The sequence below is a fragment of the Pezoporus wallicus genome, unplaced genomic scaffold (assembly GCF_028554395.1).
Source record: "Pezoporus wallicus isolate ANWC-B61680 ecotype Strahan unplaced genomic scaffold, APGP_CSIRO_Pwel_v1 contig_4161, whole genome shotgun sequence".
In the NCBI taxonomy this organism is placed as follows: Eukaryota; Metazoa; Chordata; class Aves; order Psittaciformes; family Psittacidae; genus Pezoporus; species Pezoporus wallicus.
In genome coordinates, this window is record NW_026639584.1 from 175,480 (window position 1) to 200,537 (window position 25,058).

The 25,058-nt window shown below is 45.2% G+C and overlaps 2 protein-coding genes across 4 annotated transcripts in view; one reads left to right on the forward strand and one right to left on the reverse strand.

Moving 5' to 3' along the window:
- Positions 1–25,058, reverse strand: part of CTNNA1 (catenin alpha 1) — a 106,446-nt gene that overhangs the window by 56,013 nt on the left and 25,375 nt on the right. The window lies entirely within an intron of this gene.
- Positions 5,435–9,983, forward strand: LRRTM2 (leucine rich repeat transmembrane neuronal 2). 3 transcript variants are annotated; one of them, XM_057415128.1, is made up of 2 exons: positions 5,435–6,196; positions 6,532–9,983. In XM_057415128.1, the coding sequence occupies exons 1-2, from the start codon at positions 6,193–6,195 to the stop codon at positions 8,076–8,078; spliced, it is 1,551 nt and encodes a 516-aa protein (XP_057271111.1). In that variant the 5' UTR covers positions 5,435–6,192; the 3' UTR covers positions 8,079–9,983. The 3 variants fall into 3 exon arrangements, with proteins under 3 accessions (XP_057271111.1, XP_057271112.1, XP_057271113.1); XM_057415129.1 differs by having other exon boundaries at positions 5,440–6,196; positions 6,960–9,983; XM_057415130.1 differs by having other exon boundaries at positions 5,440–6,196; positions 6,981–9,983.

A 25,058-nucleotide genomic window follows, 5' to 3' on the forward strand; every position in this document is an offset into this window, starting at 1 on the left:
TTAGATATTCAGCATCAAACTGTGAGGGAACCACAAGCTCTGCAGTGAGAAAGCAGCTAACAGATTCCACAGATTTAACAGGGTCATGTTGAACATGTCAGTCATTTTGCAGTATGATGCCACAGCTCTGTCCAGTATCATAAAGTTAGCTACAGTGCAAATTTACTTTAAGTGAAATTAAATCAAATCTTTATCAAGAAGGCCTGAATTGGTGTTAAGAATTGCTTGTTTCCCCCACCCCTCTGCAATCTCTGCTCTTCCACCACCATTGCTCCCTGCTTGGAAAGCAACACAAGCAGTCACTGCCGCATCCCCTGCCGCTCCAGCTCACGCCGCTATCCCCACTGGGGTTCGTTATAATGTCTTAAAGCAAAGAAAGGGGATTTGTATAGAGGGAGGCAGTGGAATCACTATCCCTGTCACAAAGCATTCCCTCTGTAGGCCTCCCATCAGAATTCAAACAAACAAAAAACAGAACCAAGTTTTTCCTACAGCTACTGATCTAACACCAGCTGATTTATTAAGGTAGCAGAGCATGGTGCTGGCAGTGCATGAATGTTGCCAGGATCAGCAGCACATGTACTACAATGAGTTATTCACAAAGCCATGTTTTTAGAGGTAAGTAACAAACCCTGTCATTGTTAATCTCCATGGTTCACCACCAGTTTAGGTTAAGCTAAAAATGGAGAGAGAAATAGTGCTTCCTTCCCGGCACCACCCCTGCAGAGCCCTGCATCCCTGCTCTCCAAATCAGCACCCAGATGTGAGCCAGATGTGCCACCGCTGTGTGACTGAGCACTACTCTGCCCTGCCTGCTACCCAACATGCCACTACCTACATGAGATGGTTTGAAGGGAGGTTTCTGCTTCAGGTCATCTGCGAATTCCTTGTCTCCGGAGCTGTCTGTACAACAGGCTGCATCGTGGCCAATGATGGTGATTTAATAGGTGACAAGGAGCGTTTGGCACCCGCTCCTCTGGGCAGGCACTGCAGAGGCAGTTGCCCAGCCGTGCTTTGTGGGGCAGCAGGAGATTCAGTGCTCTAAGTCTGTCATTTTTTGCCTTGCCACCTGGCCTAACTGCATGCCTATGAAGGATAACCATCCATACCTCTCCTTTTTCATGATATTAGAGCGGCAAATGAATTTCAGATATTATAGTGCTGATTCAAGACCAGGAAGGGTAAGCAGCCAAGTATGACATGTGAATTTCCGTGCTGTTTTCATATCCGAGATCTGCTGGCTGAGGAAGCAGAACTATGCACTCATTTGTAGGAGGAAGGAGTCTCCTGCAGCAAAGCCATAGCTCAGCTGAGCACGGGGACTACCATCACCTAGAATGTGAACAAAGCAGCTTGGGCTGCTGGCCATGCTGCTCCTATCCCAGCATCCCTCCCCAGTGCCAGGCTGCAGCCACGGTGGCCCTGCAGCACCCATGGAGAGGGGAAGGCTGGCTCCTGCACTCACCCTGCTACAAAGAGGGATTAAAATGTGCAACCAGAGCCAGGGACAGAGCTGTCAGATAGGGAGGTGACAGTCACCATGCTATGCAGCAGGACACATGTGTCCTTACTCCCATGAAGATAGCAACACCCAGCCCATGGTGCCCTGTCCCATCCTGTCACTGCCTTCACCCAAAGGACCTCTGCAGCTGCCCTGAAGAGCTGGACATGCCTGTGGATGATGGATCACCTTTTCTCTCCTATGTCCACTTCCTGGGGCTCACTGCTAACCCAGCTCCATGGTAGCACATCCAAGTGACAGCGCATGCACAGCAGTGCTACAGCCACACCTCTGTGCTTGTCACCTTCACCTCAGCCTTACCAACAACACAAAGGCTGTTAGCAAAGAAGGAGCAAATACTCCTGTGATCCCCGACATGGTAACATCCAGCAGAAATGAAGGCAATCATTCCTTCAGGCAGAAGGGTGAGCTGTCTGTCCACATGGGGCACACACGTGCTGCAATCCCAGTGCCCAGCCTTGCCTGCAGCTCCAGGGCTGGCCATCCTCTGAGCCCACAGCACAGGAACATCACACAGCCCCCATCTACATCAAGGAAAATTAGCTTATTTGTTGTTCTTAATACACTAGGAAGGCTTCCACAAGATGTCAGCCTAACTAAATGACAGCGCTAGCCTCAGGGTGCAATTCTGCTTTTCCAGTGTGTGGGTTTAGCAGGAAAACCAGTTCTGCTGCTGCTGGGAAAGCAGGGCAAGGGAGAAGCCCCCCAAAGGGTTATCTGGTCCTAGCATGCTTATTCCTGAGGCAGACATGCCATGTTCCCAATCCATGTTGCACATAAGGATTCAGAAAGCCAGCCTGGATAGGGCTTGGAGCAAGCTGCTCCAGTGGAAGGTGTCCCTGCCCGTGGCAGGGGGTTGGAACTGGATGAGCCTTAAGGTCCCCTCCAACCCAAACCATTCGGGGATTCTACGATTCACTCTACAATTCAGGGCAGTACTTAGAAGCACCCATTCTGGCACAAGTCCCCGGATAGCACATACACGTGGTCTTCCTCCACTTGCAAGTGAGTTTTCAGTCTCAGGAGAAACACAACTGCATGACATTTGTGGACAACTGGGGGTTAATCCCAGCTGGTAACATCCTGACACCCAGGCAGCTCCTGAGGAACAATATGAACACTACTGCAGAGTTCCAGACTTCAGAGAATCAGACCACACTTTCAGTACTATCAGTTGTTTCACAACAAGTGCACATATAAACATGTTTCCCTAAGAAAAGCACCCATAAAGTTCACATTAACAGTTTCCCAAACAGGAAACTTGCTGGCAAGGTGCTAAATAGCCCTTGCTTGGTTACAGGCCAAAGAATGGAGCGCTTTAGAAAGGCAGCAACTTACCCTGTTTGAATATTAACTCTAAACTCTGTGCCAAATTACACAATCTTGATGTGGGAGGATTCTACCAACAGATACCGACGCAAAAAAGCAAACCCTTCCCAAAAGATAACAAAATTCAGCCTCCTGGTAACAGTAAAAAGAGGGAGCATAGGAGAGCAGCAACACTGGACTTTCTGGCTATTGTCATTTTAAGTCCACCCTTTGGCACCTTGTCTTTAAATATTATTGTATTTAAGTGTTATAATTCAAATCAACACTTCAAATGAGGATCTGCACTGGAGGAGCTGCCACCAGAAGCACAACCACAGGTACTCTGGTGTGGTATCTCCATCCGACAGCTGGCAGCTAACAGCCCAGGTGGGATTCCAGCTCCTCTACTTTTCGTACCATGAACATGAACCATGAATAAACTCTCTAAATTGGTTTGTTCTTTGCAATGTTCATGTAAATTCTTTGCATGGATTTCTTTCATTCTAGAGCAAATGTGGGAATATTAAGTATGGCAGAGCAATTCAAGAACCTTATCTAGTATTTCCTATTTTACTTTATCATTAAAGACAGTTACTTTCCTGATGAGCTGGGGTCAGGTTTTGTGGTTTGCTTTGCTTTCTGGGTGGATTTGAGGTCTCCTTTCTTGTGTGATTTTTAAAGAGTTCACCTTCTCCATCCCTTTATTTCAACTCTGCATTTCCCTTCAGCTCCTTCTAGACAGGACAAAAGAAGCACCACAGGTTGTATTACATGGGAGAATGTTGTGGTTTAAACCCAGCCAGACAACTCATTCAATCACTTCACCCCTTCTTGCCCTCCCCCTGCACCTGGAGGGACGGAGAGGAGAATCAAAAGAATACAACTCCCATGGGTTGAGATAAGAGCAGTTTAGTAACTAAGGTATAACACAGATCACTACTGCTACCACCAATGATAATAATGATAAAGGAAATAACAAGGGAAGAGAATACAACACCTCACCACCAGCCGACTGATAACCCACCCCCCCAGCCCGACCAAGCACTGACCGATACCTCCTCCAACCCCACAGTCCCCAGCCCTTCTGGCTAACTCCCAGTTACATCCTGGGCATGACGTGCTGTGGTATGGAATACCTCTTTGGTCAGTCTGGGTCAGGTGTCCTGTCTCTGCTTCCTCTCTTCTTCCCCTCCTCCCTGGCAGAGCATGAGGCTCACAAAGTCCTTGGCCAGACCAAAACATCACTGTTATCAGCTCTGTTCCCAGGCTGAAAGCCAAAACACAGCACTGCACCAGCTACCAAGGAGAAAAATGCTGAACCCAGGACAGAAAACAGCAAGTCTTAATATAAATAACTACCTCTATGGAGCCAAAGCTTCTTAACAAAAGATAACAATGACTTAAATTTATCTTTCATTTTGTGAAATTCATCACCTTTCTCCATCAGCACACGAAGCTTGTTATCGTCAGCTCATCCCATATTCTGAGGTCACAAGCCCCTGTGTCCAACCTGGCCTTGAACACTGCCAGGGATGGGGCAGCCACAGCTTCTCTGGGCACCCTGTGCCAGCGCCTCAGCACCCTCCCAGGGAAGAGCTTCTGCCTAAGAGCTCATCTCAGTCTCCCCTCTGGCAGGTTAAAGCCATTCCCCTTGGCCTGTCCCTACAGGCCCTTGTCCAAAGCCCCTCTCCAAGTTTCCTGCAGCCCCTTCAGGCACTGGAGCTGCTCTGAGGTCTCCCCTTAAGGAGCCTTCTCTCGTCCAGGCTGACCCAGCCCAGCTCTCTCAGCCTGGCTCCAGAGCAGAGCTGCTCCAGCCCTCACAGCATCTCCATGGCCTCCTCTGGACTCTCTCCAACAGCCCCACGTCCCTCTTGTGCTGTTGCCCCAGAGCTGGATCGGGGGGGGCCTCCCCAGAACAGGACAATGAACTTCTAAAACAAGCAGCCGCACCGGCACATTCACCTCCTCGTGGTGCCTGCACGCTCTGGCCAGAGCCCGGCTCTGCTGCACCAGCACAGGCAGCTCTGCAGGTCACTGCCTCTGCAAATGCAGATTCCTGCAACTAACCCACCCAGCTGTCAGTGACCTGCCCTACAGCGGGATGCTAGCAGAGGTGATGTCTCCCATTCCACAGGGAGCACAGAATACCAGAATGGAAGTGGTGACCAGGAGGGAGCCCTCCAACCACCCTGAGCCCCGACTGTGAACACCAACCTCACCCTTCCGTCTCCTGCACTCCAGTCCCCAGGAAAAAAGCAAGTACAAAAGCCACCGTTTGCAGGGGAAAAAATAGATTTTCTCGTTTCATAACTGCCTGCTGTCAAGCTGGATTCCAATTAAATTTTTCCTGTACCCGAACGCAAGCTCTGCTTTTTCCAGAACTTTCTCATCTCTTGAACTGCCCACCTCTGCCCCTGGCTCTGGGCTGTGTGCTGCACTTGGACGCACCACACTCACCTAAACCCCTGTCCTCTCTCCCTTTACCACTCCTGCAGGGACCACAGTCACACACAGTTGTTTAAGCTGCCAAACCCCTCTCACCTCTGTGAAAAGCTGGTGCTGACCAGCCTCCTCTATTCACACTGTGTTTATTTTGCATCTCAAAGTTCCTTTTATGCTGTGATACTTAAGAGAAACCGGCAGCAGTGAGCACCGAGGAGCTTCCAACTGCAGCTCTGCGCGGCTCCTAACGCCAACTGGCTCCAGCCAGCACGGATGTGGGGGGGAGCTGGGTGCTGCAAGTCCTCCCTATTCCTTCAGTCGTGGGGACGAAGGACTCCTGCTGTTGGTTTTTCTCCCCCTCTCCTCTTACTGGTGGTCTTTAACACGATCACAGTATGCACCACAATGCATTAAAACAGCAAAGCTTCTGGAAAACCCAAACAAAAGGAACGTCACCAGGTGACGTCAGCCTATATACAGCCCTGTGTGGTCGCAGCGCATAAGCAAATCCATTCTTGTGCCGCTTCCCTGAAAAGCCTTTCAGTAAATGCACTCATGCTACTACAGGAGCTTCTCTCAGCAATAAGCCACCCATCTGCCATCAACAAGTTAGGACTAAAGGAAGCCACAGCCGCGGAAAGAGAAAACGTGAGCTTCACTTAAACAGCTGAGCAGCCACAGAGGACGGAAACTTGTATTAAGCCTCAAATTAAAGATCGCAGACCTGTCAGAGGAGATCAAGCCAGTGATTTCAAAAGGAATATTCCAAGAGAGCCTCGTGGATTTGATTTTGCACTAATATCAAAGGACACCGAACCTGGTAAATTATTCAAAGGCTTTCTTACATTAGAGCCTTTTACAGACTCACCACGTTGAGTCTAAAACTACGACTGAATGCAACCTCCAATGTACTCAAAAGAATGGGTAAGTTCTGCGTTTCTCTATACCTTGGGTAGTGAATGACTGGCTGGGCTGGAGAGGAGCCGGTAGATGCTAAAGGCAATTTTTCTGCACTGAACCTTATGAAAAAAAAAAAAAAGATATGTTTTCCGATTTTGACACTGTAATAGAGCTAAAGACTGCTCCTCAGTGTAATATCCAAGTGTTCTGTTTTTCATAGTAAGTTGTTTCTTGCATTTAGAATTAGCTTGTTGGAAATGCATGGCAATGTTATCTGCAGTGAAATCTTCCACCGTGATGTTCCAAGTGTACTGATCAGGCTATCCTATCTTGTTGTTTTCCTAAATTATATTCTGCAGGCTTACATTTCAAGTGGCCATTAGGGGCTCGTATGCTGGCAGCACTATATGCAATGAGTATGGTTTTAAAAATGCTGCCTGCCTTGGGCATGGCTTGTCCACCAAAATGTCGCTGTGAGAAGCTGCTCTTTTACTGTGACTCTCAGGGGTATCACTCAGTGCCAAACACCACTGAAAAGGGCTCGCTAGGTTTGTCACTGAGGCACAATTATATTTCTGAACTTGAAAGGGATCAATTTGCAAGCTTCAGTCAACTTACTTGGCTTCACTTAGATCATAATCAAATTGCAACAGTCAGAGAAGATTCTTTTCAAGGACTGTATAAACTTAAGGAATTAGTCTTAAGTTCCAACAAAATCTTTCATTTGCCAAACACAACTTTTAGCCAGCTGCTTAACCTGCAGAATTTGGACCTCTCTTTTAATCAGTTATCCTCTCTGCACCCCGAGCTCTTCTACGGCCTTCGCAAGCTACAGACCTTGCACTTGCGATCCAACTCCCTGCGGACCATCCCGGTCCGCCTGTTCTGGGACTGTCGTAGCCTGGAGTTCCTGGATTTGAGCACAAACCGCTTGCGAAGTTTGGCTCGCAATGGATTTGCAGGATTAATCAAGCTGAGGGAGCTTCACCTCGAGCACAACCAGCTGACAAAGATTAATTTTGCTCACTTCCTCCGGCTGAGCAGCCTGCACACGCTCTTCTTGCAGTGGAACAAAATCAGCAACTTGACATGTGGGATGGAGTGGACCTGGGGCACCTTAGAAAAGCTCGATTTGACTGGAAACGAAATCAAAGCCATCGACCTCTCCGTCTTTGAAACTATGCCTAACCTGAAAACCCTCCTCATGGATAACAACAAGCTCACCACCCTGGATTCCAAGATCCTGACTTCCCTGACGTCCCTCACCACTGTGGGCCTCTCCGGCAATCTGTGGGAATGCAGCCCCAAGATCTGCGCTTTGGCCACCTGGCTGAGTGGATTCCAAGGTCGGTGGGAGCACTCCATCCTCTGCCACAGCCCCGACCACACCCAGGGAGAGGATATTCTGGATGCAGTCTATGGTTTTCAGCTTTGCTGGAATTTATCAACTGTTGTTACGACCGTGGCTACGACGTACGCAGCTCCGACTACCGAGTACCCCAAAAGAATAAGCTCTTCTCATTTCCATATGGGAGACAAAGAGATCCCAACTACAGCAGGCATGGTCGTTACCACCGAAGAACATTTCCCTGAGCCAAACAATGCCATCTTCACTCAGAGGGTAATTACAGGAACAATGGCTTTATTGTTTTCTTTCTTTTTTATCATTTTTATAGTGTTCATCTCCAGGAAGTGCTGCCCTCCCACATTAAGAAGAATCAGGCAGTGCTCAATGATTCAAAACCACAGGCAGCTCCGCTCCCAAACGCGGCTGCATATGGCAAATATGTCAGACCAAGGACCCTATAACGAATACGAACCCACCCACGAAGGACCCTTCATCATCATTAACGGCTACGGACAGTGCAAGTGTCAGCAGCTGCCGTACAAAGAATGTGAAGTATAATACCCATATGCCATCCCAAATGAAACCAGATAAGTAACCTATTTTAAAATTGTAGGGGACCTACATCAGAGTCTAATTTTTACAGATGTTGACATAAAGCCTAATTTTCCAAGCTCCTTAATGGAAACATTGTTTATGGAGTGGTGCAGTATTTTTAAGTTGGTTTGTTTCTTTTTAAATGATAAACCCATACTATTTTCAGTGTTAAGGACGCAATGGATTACATTAAACTTGCACTCCTAATGTTGAAAAGTCTCAAAAGATGCTCACCTCCAACTCTGTAAGATGTTTCATGTTTATGTAATTCTATGACTGTGTGTAAACATTTAGACCTGAGTCTCCATATTCGACTTTTGCTACTGAAAGCAGTGGGAGGGGAAGGATGCTGGAGAGGGCACAGAGCTCTGCGGGGGGACATACGCTCCGTTTGTTCCACTGCAGCTGGAGGATCCCAACCGCTCCAGCTGGCTCCGGTCACTTTAAAGGCAGCCCTGGAGGAGGATTTTCCTCCTCTGATAATCTCACTCCAGTTAAAAATACAAACAAAAAGAAGGGTGGGGAAACAAGAAAGGAGCAGCAAAGGGTCCAGGTGGGAAATTCGGTGCACTGGGGACCTGGAGATTTATTTTAAATGCAGTTTTCCTACCTGCACATTTGGTTTGGCTTAACTGAGCCTTGCTAAAGCTCAGAGGAGCTACAGAAAGGAGCAGTTCACACGGTCACAAATGAGCAGGATGATCACAAATTAGGAGGATGGTCACAAATGAGCAGGAAGGACTCTCCAGGCACTTAAAAAGTGGCAGCGTAGCTTGTTTAGGAAGGCTCAGTACAACAGGATCGATTTGAAATATTAAGTGCATTTAATTCTTATCGGCTCTCTGGTTTGCCTCGCTGCTGCTTTTCATGAATTCAGGCTAATTACATACGCCTATGAACAAACAGCATTTCATGTGTAAATACCCTTAATGCAAGTTTTTTCTTAATTAAAAGTAAATATCAAGCGGGAGGGTGAGGAGAAGAGGGAAGGGAGGAAGAAGCCTCTCTTTGTCCCCCCGCTCCCTCCCCCAGCTGAGGCTTCCTCTCGCCTGAAAGCTATTTTCATGCACTAACTCCACTGGTTTCTCTGGAGACAGAATTAGCCCCTGTAATATAAGCTCTCACTTGTCCTCCCTCTTCCTAAATTCAAGGTAACTACCAGTTTAAACCCCCCAATCCCTTACCTTCTGGTAAATTAGGATAATATAATTAGGTTAGAGAATAGTTCACTGAAAAATGTTTCATTTCTTACTTGATGTGGGACAGAATTTAAACTAGTATATGTTTAAAGAAATCATATAGAAATATATATACACACACACGCACCTCATTCTTCAGGAGCAATTTGATTTCTTGAGGCAGAAGTACCATACTGCTATTTATACTCTATTCTGAAATTCTATGTAAATAGTTGCAGATCTATGCAGTGGTGCTGGTACTCGGGTGCCACAGGGGGAGACAGGGGGGAGCTGCAAAGGATTCCAGTATTTTTAAGTCAACTGCTCCAATCTTGGAAACATTCGAACCAAAGCTAAAAGGACCAGAGGGATGGAAGGGTTTTATATATATATATACACGTATGTATAACTCAAAAGAACCAATGTGTTGTGTCCAATGCTGCAGTGTCAAACAATTCCCAGCACACATGGATGAAGAAATTCCTCACAGTGTTGCCATACCTTGACCAAATCAGTAATTGCAGTATGCTAATTGTGTTGTACTCAACTACTCTGCAAACTTTCTGAATGGAAAAGAAAGCACTGCATAAAAATCTGTTTGCTATTTCACTCTGCTTTTCTATATCTGTATTACCACTTAGTGAGGTATTTAGGGTGCAATTATACAACAGTTTGATGTTTTATTGTGGAATGAAGTCGTCCAAGGCAATTCTAGCAAGATAAGTGACTTCTGTTCAGATTTTACATAAAGCTTTTTCCAGTGACTGGGTTTGAAGATATTAATTTGCATCATTTTGCTTTCACATCCAGTGCCCTTATTATAAAGCAAATTTTGTTTACTTCCTGTGACTCTGTACTTTAATGGAAAAGATTCAGTGAAGCCTAATGGTTTTCCATAGAGATATTTGAACCCTTGTAACTATTTATACTCCAATGAGCTAATTTACACACTGTAGGAAATCAATTACTGCTTTAAACTGAATACAATAAATGCCGTGGGGCAGGGGGACAGAGAGCAAATATTCTGTATGATTAAATTCTACGCAGGCCAAAAGGCCAGACCCAAGCTGATAAATACAAAAAGGTACTGGTGTCCAAGGGTATCAAGGAAGACTTGCCACATTCCTTACCACACCAGCTCCTCCCTTATGGCCAGGGTTTTGTTCTGCTCTGGACAGGCAAGCAGGCATCACTGTGCACCTCCCTTACCTCCAACATGATAGCCTGCAGTGGGAAGCAAATACTTTGGGGCTGATTCTAATGTACAGCTGTAGGGTACCCACAAAGACCGAGTTATAACTGAGCTCATTAATTACACTGGCAGAAAGTAATCTGGCTACATGCTCATCAACCATCAGATGTCAATGCTGAACTCTGATGTCCTCAGCTGCTTTTGCAAGAAGGAATTCCACCTCTCTCCTTCACACCCAGCAGAAACCCTGCTGGAAGACAGTTCAGGAGGTACCATTCAGTCTTCCACATGGAAACGAGAAGTGGCTGCTTGACTGAAGCGCCAAAGGTTCCTCCCAACGAGGTGCTTTCCCAACACTCTGTGCAGAGGCTCACTCCATCTTTGTTAGCACATAATTATGCCCAAGAAGAGAAAAGTCAGATGTTCCAGCAATGCTGGATTTAATCCTCTTTTCCATCCCAGTCCCTCATACCAATTTCCCAAGCATTACAACAAAGACACCCAGGCACCCAACTCCCCTTCCCCACCACTGTTCCCAGTCCCACTGGTCCCACAGCGCTGCCCTGCCTCACAGGCACCAAAGCAGGGTCCAGCAGACACAGCCTCACACGGCACTGCACAGTTTTACCTCTGCACTACACAGGAATATGCAGCCAATCTCCCAAATGCCGTGCTTTATGTCTGCCATTTCCAAAACCATTTGTTGCCAGGTTCCAGGCATAAGCAGAGCAATTCTGCAAACATTACATTTAGGGTAACAGGTATCATAAAACTCATAGAATGTCAAACACTAGCAGTGAAGTCAGCTTGAATTCCCTTAGGAGAGACAGGGAACGGCAGGCAGAGCTTTACACAAGGACACAACCAGAGGCTGCTCTCTCTTTATTATTTCTTTTCTTTTTTTTTTTTAAAGTTACTGTCTTTCAGGCTCAATTGCTTGTGACTCTTCCAGGAAAGGAGGGAACTGTAATAATGGTGTTACTCAACAGTCTTTGATTTATTTTATGGCACAAGAACCATGACGATTTGGTTTAAATTAATAGTGTTTCAGCTTGAGCACTGGCTGATGATGAGAGGTTGTTCATTTGCTCTCCCCAAATATCATCTCTGTGGCTCAGCCTCAGTTTCTACAGGTATTCCACAGGTGCTCCACCCCCTTCAAGCACAGCCTCACCCAAGAGCTCAGGGCCTTTTAGAAATGAGAACTTCTCTACTGCTCTTGAGATCCACATCCCACCCAAAGGTCTCCCCCAGCCTCACTTATCTCCAGCCAGCTTCTGCTCCTCCCCACCCCTGCATCAGGGAAATGAATGCCAGCAGTACCAGATCAGTTTGAGTCATCACGCTGGAACAGGTCTGAATTAATGCTTCCAGCTCCCCTCTTGGTAGTTGCTTTGCATTAGATCATGTTTAAATGCACACAACTAAGGATTACTCGATGAAGAGTGAAATGGGTTAGCGGTTAGTCTCCAGCTGAAGTGCACCTTTGCACAAGGCTCCCATCAGATGGAAACGTAATTAATACTGCTGCATCAATGTTTGGTTTTGCTTCCTTTCCCTCCAAGCAGAAGTTATCTCATTTTTCAGCAATAAGCAAATCCAAGCAGCTGAGCTTTATGTCCCATTACCCCCCTTACAAGCCACTGGCCTACTGCTAACACGTCAAATCAGAAATATCCAGCAGCTTTAAACCAGAAACCTGCACTAGACCCTTTATTTAATGTGTCTAAGTTAATTCCTGTACTGCTTTAATGAAAATAAAGTGGATTTAATTTTGTGATCTGCGTAGCTATCAAAATCCATCTGTTCAGACTTATGAAATCTACCCAGAAGCTGAGTTTCATCTTTCTGGTGAAGCTTTCCATGAAAATTAAAAGTTCAGTGAGAGATACAGGATTTTTCACACACACACACCCCCCACACCCACACCCCCCCAAGGAAACAAGAAGGGAAACAACAAAAAATCAAAGGCAGCTGCACAGCAGCTCCTCCATCCCCATGCCTTTCTTCACTACAAGAAGTCCCATTTGCTAAAACAGATGCCAGGCTTTGCTTCTTAAGCCACCATGCTAGCAGGATGCTTTAAGATCATTTCAGAGTCAGCTGGAAACTCAGCATTTCACATCCTGCATAAAAACCCTTCAAGAGGTATCTAGGCAAAGGTAACAGGAAGCTTTGATGGATAAAATCAAGCCTCAGACTGCACAAAACTTGCACTAAGGGCAAACACGGTGCAGTTGAGCACCTCTGGTGTGAGCACTGTTGAGCTACAACTGCTCCCCTTCAACCACTCCTTTGTATAAAACCCCAAACAAAACCAACCCCATTTTTCTTTTTCCTGATGAAAACATTAGCAAGTGAACTATTCTACTAGCTTAGCAACCAGAGATTAAAGAGAGTCCTCGATGCATTGTACTTAAATTATGTTTAAAGAGGCAACTTTTGGTGGGAGGGGGTGTAAGTAATGGAGGAAAACCAAGTGCAGTGTACAGAAAAGTTTTGTTATTAAAATTGTGTATACTGTAAAACTGAATTTGCCTCTTTCTTCCTCCCTTGTCAAACAGATGTCAAAAGCTCATTGTTTCACAATACGTAAAGACCCATCTACATCCAAAGGAGACAAGTCAGGTCTGGGCCAGTCGATTTGCCACAACCATATCAAACACAGCACCTTCTGGTTTACTACAATAAATCACAGAATCACAGACTGGTTTGGGTTGGAAAAGACCTTAAGGCTCATCTAGTTCTAACTGCCCTGCCACAGGCACAGATACCTGCCACTAGAGCAGGTTGCTAAGCCCCGTCCAAGCTGGCTCTTGATGAGGCTCTTGAAATGAGCTGGGCTGCAGGGGTTCTTACCAAGTAACGCGTTTTCTTGACTAGCAAATACTGTTTACAATAAGATGAAAAAGTGAAAACCAAACCCAGACTCTTACCCCTTAATACTGAATCCCTGTGAATACCTGCATCAGGGGCAGCAGCATGCTCTCCAGCACGCTGGTGTAAGCCCCAGCCTGACCTGGCAGTGGCTGGGTCTGCCAAGACCTGTCTCTTGCCATGGGTGCTCCCTCAGTCTCCTGGCAGATCACCGTGATCACCTGCTGATCATGGTGCCAGCCAGGAGCGTGGGATCTCCAGAAGGCCCACTTCACCAAGAGTTTAGCAAGGACAAACAATCCATATCATTTAGAGATGTCAAACCAGCAAGACATCACTTTAGCTCTGAATCACAGCCAGGCAGAAAGTGTCAGAAACACATTCCCTATGCGAGTGTTCTTTATGTGGGTACCACAATGAACGCAACGTTCAAAATCACAGTGCTTCAAGAACATGAGAAAGATTTCTCTTTTAGAGAAGTGACAAGTTCACGGACACAACCCAAAAGCCTTGATACACCAGCTGAGCAAAAGAACAGGTTTCAGGATGTTCCAGGACAATTACATCCACTGAATTGCCAGTTAAAATCATTTTAGTAACTAAGCCTCAGTTGCATTTACTTTTCTGCAAAAGGTTTGGCTGGAACAAGTTCTCAAGGGTTTTCAGTGTCCGTGGGCTACCTGCCCCTCAAATCCTGCTAGTATTTCAAAGTAGCACACGAGAAATCTATCCTCTGAAACTCTCAAAGAGACTAATTTTAAGATTAAAAGCATCTCTCAAATGCAACGTTTTCATAAGCAAAGGCAAGATAAACAAGAGAAAAGACAGCAAAACCTTGAAATGCAATTAGTAACAAGGAAATGTCATCATCACTTGCAGCTTACTTTGAAATGTAGGCTGCATTAAGACAACTGCAAAAAAACTAAGACTCGAGAACCTGACCAGAGAGGACCACACAAATGAACTGCAACCTGCAGCACATCTGGGGAAGCACTGGCTCCCTCCTTGCGTGAGTGTACAGGCCAAGGGACAGAATTCAGCACAAGTATTCACCCACCATAAACCCCGATGTTAATATTCACTGTCCTCTGTTCATATGGAAAACAGTGATATGGAATAGTTCCCTTATCAACAATTCCATTACTATGACGGTTCCAGGAAAACAATTGTACTGTGATGAGTTAAAGCTCTGTCACATTTGACATCAGGAACCACATGCTCTGGGGGTTATTTTGAAAGTTCTTCCCTGTGAGGGTGCTGAGGCGCTGGCACAGGGTGCCCAGAGAAGCTGTGGCTGCCCCATCCCTGGCAGTGTTCAAGGCCAGGTTAGACACAGGGGCTTGGAGCAAGCTGCTCTAGTGGAAGGTGTCCCTGCCTGTGGCAGGGGTTGGAGCTGGATGAACTTTAAGGTCCCTTCCAACACAAACCAGGCTGGGATTCTATGATTTTAAATGCTGTTCAAGTAACTTACCCCCTGGTTCCTCCCAGCAGGCTCCATTACTTTTATGTTGAATCCTGAAGAAGACCAGACATGAATAAAGTCCTGTTTGAATTTTCCACCAGTCCTTACCCCTAAAGAGTGTGCAGTGCACCCACTGTTTGATATAGGTGCATTATGCTCTCTACCAGTTCAAAAAGCAGCCTTTTTTCAGGAAATGTCTGAAGTAATCAGAAAGGTTCATCCATTAAGAAGGTTGTTAAATAATGAATGGGTCATAATTCCTTACAGTCAAAAGCAATTAATTTTCTGTATTATAATCAGGAGAATAAATCTGAGAAATCCATTCTAATGGCTCTGAATCCGAAGGTAGTGTTGCAGTTGAATTTTTAATCTTAAAGTACAGGAGCAATGAGGACTTCTGCTGTTTAAACATACAATCTCCCACCAAACAGAACAGCTTTACTGCATATTTAATAGGTAGAACGGGTTTTGTGAGCCCGCATGAGATTAAAGGCAGCACTAGACACAGGAAACACATTTCAAGTAGAAAGGTTCTTTCAAGACAGCTCTCAACTCTATAGCTACCAAAATTCTTGAAATATCCTTTATGAAGTGTACAAACGATTGCAGAAAAGCTTATAGCAAAAAGTAGTTTTACTTACAGGTTTGCAAAGGGGAGTGTAAATGCAGAATCCAGCTCAACCCTACAGCGAGGATCCTTACAAGGATGCATTTCCTCTCTTCCCTTTAACTCCTAAATAATCCATCACATACCCAGAACCTCTGCCTCAAAAGCCATGTGCTGCTAGCTGGGACTATCAATGGCTGCTCTCAAATACATGGCTTCAACCCTGATATCACCTGAAATAAGCACTTAGTAAAGCTAATGATGACACAAGCTGTTAACAGTGAGAACATAGGGAGGGGACAGGAACACGGATCACAAGTGGGTTTCCATCTCAAAAGGCACCACGTAACAGTTAACAGCCTTTCCAAGCCTAACTATTCTATGATTCTATATATGCATTCTCCTGCACTGCAGATGCTTTCAGAGCTTTGTCAACAACCTCCACATTAAACAAGTCAGATTTAGCTACCCAAGCCAGCTGAGCCAACCCAGAGGGAACATCCTTATCCAACACAAGGAACATCCCTCAGAATGCTCCCATCGCAGGATGCAAGCCAAGAACAACAGAGTTGGGAAAACCACCCACCAGGCCATTCTGCAAGCCCCCAGGTCTAATCCCATACCTCTTGTTTAAAGAGCAGGAGATCCTAAAGCATCATCTATGTTGTCCTCAGGATAAGACAACATGCTTCAGTAAGTATGTAGAAGTCCTTATTGAGCCCTGAAGCACACCATCCCCAAACGCACAGCAACATCTGTTGTACCAAGGCCAACAGAGACTTCAGATTAACTCCATGCTTGAAATCCTGGTTGAATAATTTAAAGGTTAAGGAATTCCTCCTCAATCTTTCCAGACAGTCCTGAAGATGGGAATAGCTGTGTCACTGTTTCCAGGCAGGACTGGGCCTTGCTCAGCCTCAGATGAGCAGCAGACAACTGCAAGGGAGAGCCCCAGCAGAGGCAGCCAAGTTTGGTAACTCCTAATGACAGCTGGAAGCTCTGTAGGTATCAAGTGCATATCTTTATGGTTCAGGCCTTCAAGAATTTAGCAGCTACAGAGCAGACAGGCAGGCAAAGCCATCTCTAGTTTATATTCTTCTCTATGGAAGACTGGTCTAGCTCTGGGACATCTATTAGCACCAGAGCAGCTGTGGAACTTGGAAAGAAGAGAGCTTTGACTCCACAACAGATGCTTTTTGCCGGCAATTAGCATCCAGTCCTAAGACACCAGAAGCTTCAAAAAAGGTTAAGGTTAAACATTTGGTAAGACTGAACTACAACCTTATCAAAAAGAAAAAGAACACAGTAAGCTTGGCAGGTACTACATCTCTAACATGACAAAACAAGAGTAACAGATACCTTTGACAAGTTACTATAGTCTAGAGTGACAGTTAACTTTTAAGAGATGTCTGTACATCCTTCACTGAAATTACAGAGTCACACGCTCCGTGTCCCATGGGTAATGAGCTTTTGCCAGGAATTACTCTGCCTGTGCGTGGACAGCAAGTCTCTAGACCAGCTAAAATACATCAGTTCTCTGGATGAGGGACATCTGCTACCCATAGCTAAAATAACTGAACAGCCACACAGTCCACAGCATAACGTAATGTTACAATGAAATCCGGACTGAGGCGTTTCAGCTATTTACAGGCCACGCGTGCAACTTCAATATACCTTCAGCACTGGGAACTGCTGAAAAAGATGCAATGCCTCTTCCACTCCAAGTTTGGGATTTACCAGTGGTGTAGGTATTGCTGACAAACCTAAAACTTAGAGAAAACCACCACTCTGTTCCAAACCTGAGAAGTGTTTAGGGAATGAATTCAAAGCTCTTGTTCCCACACTGCAGAGATGCACCTTTACCAGCAGGGATCGCGACAGCATCCATCACCTGACACACAGGGAGCTCTTGTGCAAAAAGCACTTGCACAGAAGCAAGCAGTAATATTACAGGCAGAACTGGCAGATGCAAGTGCCCAGCACCCTCCTCTAACGAGCTCAAGACCACTCCAGGACCTTCCCATGACTAACAGCTGCCTGACAGCACCCTGTAAAACATGGCAGGCAAAGAACTGACAAAGTGGAGAACGACTCCAGTGCACCACACAGATAAATTTCAGGGTTATTACCCCGTCATATCTAGAACTGTCCATGGACAACAATTAACTTGACAAAGCATGCCAATGAGAGTGTCCAGAGACACATGAAAAGGTTTTATATGACATTCAAATGAGCTGATGCTACTAGACTGCAGACTGCTTTCTTCTTCTTAGTGGGCACTCCATCATTTGAATATGCCACAGTAAAGCTGCATCATCAAGACAGGAACTTTCTGACACCTACTTTTACTGTCCATTTATTCAAAAACAGTAATCTTCATCAGGCAAATTAGAGAGTTATCATCAGCTTTAAAAAACAGCTTCAACTATTTATGCAAACACAGCTACACTGCAGCACGTTGGGTTCACTGCAACTCCTCTAACTGCAACCTGCCATGCAACAGTCAGGATCAAAAGTTAGTTTGTACTCCCTGACCCTCAGATACTCACTGGGAACCATGAAAATACAAGTAAATCACCTCAGAAAGATGGGGTTACATTAACAACAACACAACACAACCACCCCATTCCTCTAGAACACGAATTATCACAGAACCCCAGACTGGTTTGTGTTGGAAGGGACCTTAAAAGGTCATCCAGTTTCAACCCCCTGCCATGGGCAGGGACACCTTCCACTAGAGCAGCTTGCTCCAAGCCCTGTCCAACCTGGCCTTGAACACTGCTAGGGATGGTGTGCACACATACGTAATGAATAAATATATATATTAATATGTGACAGAGTAAATCCACCTGAAACAATGTGAAATATTCAACCAGTAACTCTGGGTACTAACTGAAAGTAGTATTTGAAACATTAAAAGTGAACTGAAGAAAATCCACCCACTAATGGGGAACTTGACCTCTGGAAGGCAGAAAAACTTCTAAGAATTCAGATTCAAGAAGGGTTTGGGCCTCTGCAGATGGGATTCTCTGCACAGAGGCAGTCTCAGAGATACAGATACTATCTTAGTACCAGACTTCTCTATCATTTAATGTTACCTAATGTTATCTATAACAGAAGTACATCAACTCTGCCAGTATCATCTCCCCCTAATCCAGGTAGGTTAAAATTATGTGCCTGCTACTTTAGAATTGCCTTGCTCTGAGGTCTTTCCTCCATTACCATTATCTGTCTCACACTTCAGGTACTTCCTGGTGTCTAAACCACCAGCTATTGCTCAGTTGCCATAAACCCATTTAAATGGGTAAAATATACTAGAAATACTACCTTTTTATGATTAGTATGTACTGTTTTCTACATTTGCTTATGCAAGCACAAAGTTTTAAAGCGCTGACAGGATTAGGACTCAATGACAAGTCCACATACCTGAAGCAGATTGCTCAGACACAAGGTGAAAGCTGTGATAAAGAACACGAACAGATTCTGGTGATCTGAGCCAGGGAAAAAAACCCACACCCATTCTAAGCAGAAAAGAGAAGTTCTGACACAGCCCAGTTTCTATTTTGACAAGTGGTTTGGTTCTTTTCTTTTTAATGTTCTGATCAGGAAAGGCCTATTTTACCAGTACGTTATCAAAAGAATTCCACTGCCTTTGAAATAGATATTTCAAATTAGTAACATATTTTCAGTCTCTTCTTTAATATGTATATTAAAAAACCCTCCAAAAGCTTTAACTTCCTCAGATGAGAGCTGTAATTTGCAGCTTCACTCTGGCAGAGTCTGTTCCCTAACAAAAAAGGAAAATCAGGAGAACACACACAAGTTAGTCTTCTTCCAAATTTCATAACATCTTTTAACTTTACTGGCAGCTGACCAAAATCTTCAGGACTGCTCCAAGCTAAAATCCATTCTGAATTCCTGCTGCTTGCTCCATAATTCCCACTCAAGAGCAATGCTGGGAGCACTGGAAAATGCTTGGTCTGGTTAGCAGGTGCTGGGGTTGGTTTGTCAGCAGTTCATGTCTTAAGGCCAATCAAACCTCAACCATATGAAGTGATGAATTTCATCCCTAGCCACACCAGAACCCAGTTACTAACCTGTATACCCATGCATCCATTCCCACATCCCTTGTGGAGGGGTAACTCCCAATTTCATTCAAGTATCTCCCCAGGGAACAGTAAGCCCTCTTTTAAAAAAGAGTAAAATTAAATTTTTAAAGTCACTATCTAGTGCTACAAGGTATTTTTTTCATTCAAGAAATCAGTGGTATTGGAAGAGCACAAAGCATTTTTGTCCTGTTATTTTCACCTGTGGTGGGAAGGAGGAAGGACAGGATGAAAGATGTCTGTCTGGTCTGGAAAATAACAGATTCTCACACATTTTGTACTACTTTTGTACCACTAGCAAATAACAGAGCTACCAGTGTTCTCTTAAGGCTCATTCTTGTATCTAAAGAAGCTAACAGCATAGGTTTTAGAATATAAAGCATACAGGTTCTACACCTCTGCAACACATTTCCACCACTGAAGCAAAAATATCTGTTCATACAGATAACTAATGGTAGGAAACCATCAGGGTGCCAAGAAAATCATCCTGCAACAATACACCTTTGCCTTCAGAGCTCAAAAGAAAACCAAAATTGTCAAACATAGGCTAAAACTGAGCTTTCACTGAACTGACTTTTCCTAGTTTCCATTAAATCATGATGCTGGAGCAAAGTTAGGACTCTATAATCCAGACCTGGTCCCAGCATTAACAAAGCAAGCATACATGAAACCATTTGTAAGATGCAAGAGGTCTATGTTTCTTGTTATCTTGAACATGTTTTCATGTTGAGCTCTGAGAGCCAGGTCAAAGGGCTCTAACTTGCACTTGGTTAAGTCTGCCAGCCTTCAGGCAGCACTTTTCCTCCTGAGAGACTCCCATGAGATGGCAGTTCATGCCTAATCAACAGATAGCAGGCAGAGTCTTTAGGCTCTATTTTTCACAAGGAGGTGAATGTGCTGGTGTGGTTGCTTGTTCTAGAAGTTCATTGTCCTTGTCTATGCTCTGCTCTGGGGAGGCCCCCCCTGCAGTCCTGATCCAGCTCTGGGGCAGCAGCACAAGAGGGATGCAGAGCTGCTGGAGAGAGTCCGGAGGCCATGGAGATGCAGCGAGGGCTGGAGCAGCTCTGCTCTGGAGCCAGGCTGAGAGAGCTGGGCTGGGTCAGCCTGGAGAAGGCTCCTGAAGGGGAGACCTCAGAGCAGCTCCAGTGCCTAAAGGGGCTACAGGAAACCTGGAGAGGGGCTTTGGACAAGGGCCTGTAGGGACAGGCCAAGGGGAATGGCTTTAACCTGCCAGAGGGGAGACTGAGATGAGCTCTTAGGCAGAAGCTCTTCCCTGGGAGGGTGCTGAGGCGCTGACACAGGGTGCCCAGAGCTGTGGCTGCCCCATCCCTGGCAGTGTTCAAGGCCAGGCTGGACACAGGGGCTCAGAGCAAGCTGCTCTAGTGGGAGGTGTCCCTGCCTGTGGCAGGGGTTGGAACTGGATGAGCTTTAAGGTCCCTTCCAACACAAACCAATCTGGAATTCCATGAGACAGCACCATGCTGCAACAAAGAGCCTCCACAGTCTCACCTTGTGGGTCTATGCAGATCCTAGAGATGTATCTGAATTGCTGATAAAAGCTCGTGTTTAAACCTACAGCATTTCTTCAGGCAGCATGCAGGTGAAAGTGGTGCTGGGCCACCCACCATCACTATGCAACCAGGTGAGGCCTGACCCAGGCTGCTCGTGAATGACACCCAAGGAGCTCAAGAAGAGCAGCACAATATTTTGTCAATACTTACAGCGGTTTCCTCACAAGGGATTTTGATGAATGGTGACTAGTTAAGCCTGGCTACAGGTCAATTCATCTCACTTGGGTAGATGGGAACAGCAGGATGGATGGGGAAATGTCTCAGAATACCAAATCAGAGGGACAAAATGCTTCTGCAGGAGTCACCAGGGAGCTGCTGAGGACATTGAGTGATCTGCTAAAGTGGATTCTTTATTCTGATGTTTATTAGTAACCTTATGGAAAGAATATCTCAAGTTTTTCCTTTGCAAATTCCATGAACTCACAGATGTATGCAGGAATGTGAGAAGCAGGCTTATATTTACACCTGCAGTCATTCTAAGAGCCTTGAAATATTTTAGGTTTTATTATATTTTACATGCATGTGAAAGGCTTTAGAAATAGAACAACTAAAATTGGAACAACACAGACCCCTGCAAAACTCAAATTAAAAAGAGTGAGCCAAGACAGCATATGCCCTTTCCAAGAGGAAGAGAATGCATTATAAATCTGGGAATAAAGCCACCTAACTCCTGGCAAGACAGCTCAGAGGAACAGATAATAAAACAATCCTACCGATACAAGTCATAAGACATTCAAAGCTAGAATTAATGTATCTTTTACTCATTATTAGACATATAAATAGCTTTAGTTTGTGACAGATTTAAAGTATTTCCTGTACGAAGGGATTCAGCTGTCTTAACCAGCAAAACAGTAACACAAAAACTAGGTACAAGCTGCCTTGACAGGAAGCAAAAGGCATTAAAAACTGGAAACAGCCTCAAGAGCTGAATGTCAAGGGCTCAGCTACTGAACACCTCTAGCCTTACCAGCACCAAAAAGCCTAAGTATCTCATCTCCATCCCACACACACATCTCAGTAACTTCACTTGCCTCCAAGGAGGACAAAATTGCTTGAAACAAGAACATCCTTGCAAGGTTGACACCACTGGCTGCAGTTAGAGAAAGGAAGCAACCTTACTCACATCACCTCCATTTACCTAAAGTACCTCACTGACGAACTGTGCAGGATTAAAAAGGCACAAGAAACGTGGCATGCACAACATCATCCTTTTACAGAGACATTATCAAGCCTTTATTTACTAAGTTAACTCATCTCCAGCCACCCTTGCAGATAATGAGGATGCTTTAAAGTATTTGGAATTCCAGCACCAGCCTGACACATACAAAGTGGCTGCCCTTCTTCAAAAGCAAAGGGATGCCAAAGGAAATAAACCATTTAGGAGCAGTCAGCGCATCTGAGGTGGAGCAGGATAGCAGCATCACCTATGGTAAGAGTTAGAAAAGGAAAGTAAATAAAAGCAGAGAACTATAGGATGCAAAGGTATTTCACATTTTTATTGTATTGGCATCAACTTGTAAAGAAATCATTAGAGAGATGACTTGAACTAGCCTTAGATGATAAAGCAGCAGCTATTCAAAACAAACAATTAATGTAGAGAACTGTACAATCTGGCACAGAAAACAAGGAAATGGAATGTACCTAAGCTGACAGCGATCTGAAAAACCTAGCTGGTTAAATTCAGTTTTATGCCAAGAAATAAGCTTTCACTGAATATACACTTGACTGCAGTCTAGTTCCAAAACCACCCTTCCCTTTACACAGGCAGTACTCCAGAAGTGGTAATATAACCAAAGTCATAGAGCAACTTCACAAAATGCATAAAACGATCAGTGTACTGGAACTGACACCAGGAGCACTCCCAGGGACACAAGTTCCCTGTGTACTTGATACAGCCCTGCTCTTTCAAAACCGTTTCCTAAACACCAGCTGAGAGTACCCAGGATTTTAGTGTCGGGTGCGTGTGTGAGGAGTGGGGATGTTTCCCCAGCACTACAAAGTGATCGAGGATAAAGATTTAGAGGCAGTTTGGAGATTTCAGCACCTGCCACCAACAGCCACTCTTACATTCTCTGTGAGTAAGCCCTCTGCTTAATCACTACCCTTTTTTTGGTGCTTAATCACTACCTTTTTCCTCTACACGCGTATTCCTCATAGATCTCCTCGTTCATTTTGGTCACAGTCCCCCACAGTGGAGTCCCACAGCATCTCCATAGACAGCAGCAGTCACGTACGACCACAGAAGTGGGGATGAGCAGACCACAATGCCCCAGCAAGCCTAGGCACCACTCTCACCTGCAGCTACAGGAGAGACAAGCCTGCTTCAAACCAACTCTCACAATGCAAGAACATAGATTTTTAAGTTAACGAAGCCTTCCTCAATTCAAAGATCCCTCAGGAAGAAACACAACCATGTTGTAGGCCATTAGCTCCAAGGGGTCAACTGCCCAGGGACAAGGCAGAAGGGCTTTCAACTTTTTTCTTCTTTAAACACTTCAGTTATTTCTGCATTAACTTCTTATTTCTTTGGCTTTAGTCAGCCCAGTGACCTCCAGAATTGGGATTCTTTTGACTTCTGGAAACATGCCCAAAAACTCATTCTGCCTCTAAGGAAATTCACAATTTGGCATTTAAGGGGAACTGTATCAAATGATATAGCTGCAGTCCTATTTTGTACTTGACATCAGAGCTTTCATGTCACCTTCTCCCCCTCAAATGACTCAATAATTAAGACAGTCCTCAAAGGAGAGGTTCAAAGGCATGACATGGAAGGGTAGGCAAAGACCCACCTTACACAAGCTTTTTCCTCACAGTCCATGAAGCTGACTGGTGAGGAGGAAAAGATGCACATATGAACCCTTTGGAAAAAGGGAAGACAGATTAAGAGGACACATTAGGCAGAAGCTCTTCCCTGTGAGGGTGCCGAGGTGCTGACACAGGGTGCCCAGAGAAGCTGTGGCTGCCCCATCCCTGGCAGTGTTCAAGGCCAGGTTGGACCCTGGGGCTTGGAGCGAGCTGCTCTAGTGGAAGGTGTCCCAGCCTGTGGCAGGGGGTTAGAACTGGATGAGCTTTGAGGTCCCTTCAACATAACCCATTCCATGATTCTATAAAAGGCAAGCTAGAAGGAAAATCTGGTGCAGGCACAAGAAGCAGAAGGGGCTCAGTGGCCCCACCACAGGCACGCACCCACTGCCTCAACACCTCAGCCCAGCAGAGCTGCTACATCCATCAGCCTGCAAGACTAACACGACTGTGTCAGCAAGAACTGTACCTCATCTCTCACCAGTTACTCTGCTGTACACTCCCACGTCGCCCATGTTTCTTTTGCTCCACACAAATACCTTTAGTTTTCAAAGCCTTTTTGGTTTTTTTTCCCCAAAGAGCTCCCAGGCTTCATTTCCCAAATTCTTTCTGCAGGTTTCATAAAGTAACTGATAATGTCAATTCAAGTTATCATATTCACTAAGCCACAGATGACAGCACCCCAGGCGTACAGAAGAGATTCTAAGCTAAGAAGCAATTTTTTTCTGGCCACATATGGCAGCACCCAACAAATGGCAAAACTCTTTCCTCTTGACAGTCAGAGGTTAACATACAGGCAGGATGAGTCAATAATCCATGAGTGGCTGCACATCACGCAACATTTGCGTTCAATCTGAAACACAGGGACGTTAAAGAAAACTACACTCCATTTATGAAGGGCACAATTATTTGTGAAAGCGAGCCCAGAACCAGGAGACTTTTCTATTGACCACTGCCAATTGTGCAAATGCCCTGGTTTTCCCCTTCTGGCCTGATGCCCAAGCAAAACCTTTTATAGTTGGCACTGAAGAAAATGCATCTTTTAGCACACCTCTGTGAAGAAGCTGTTGGCCTGAAAGCCTATAGGTTTGTTGCTGTTATTGTAAAGAAACCACTCAGAGTGCCAACATCAGCAAGAGGATACTGTCT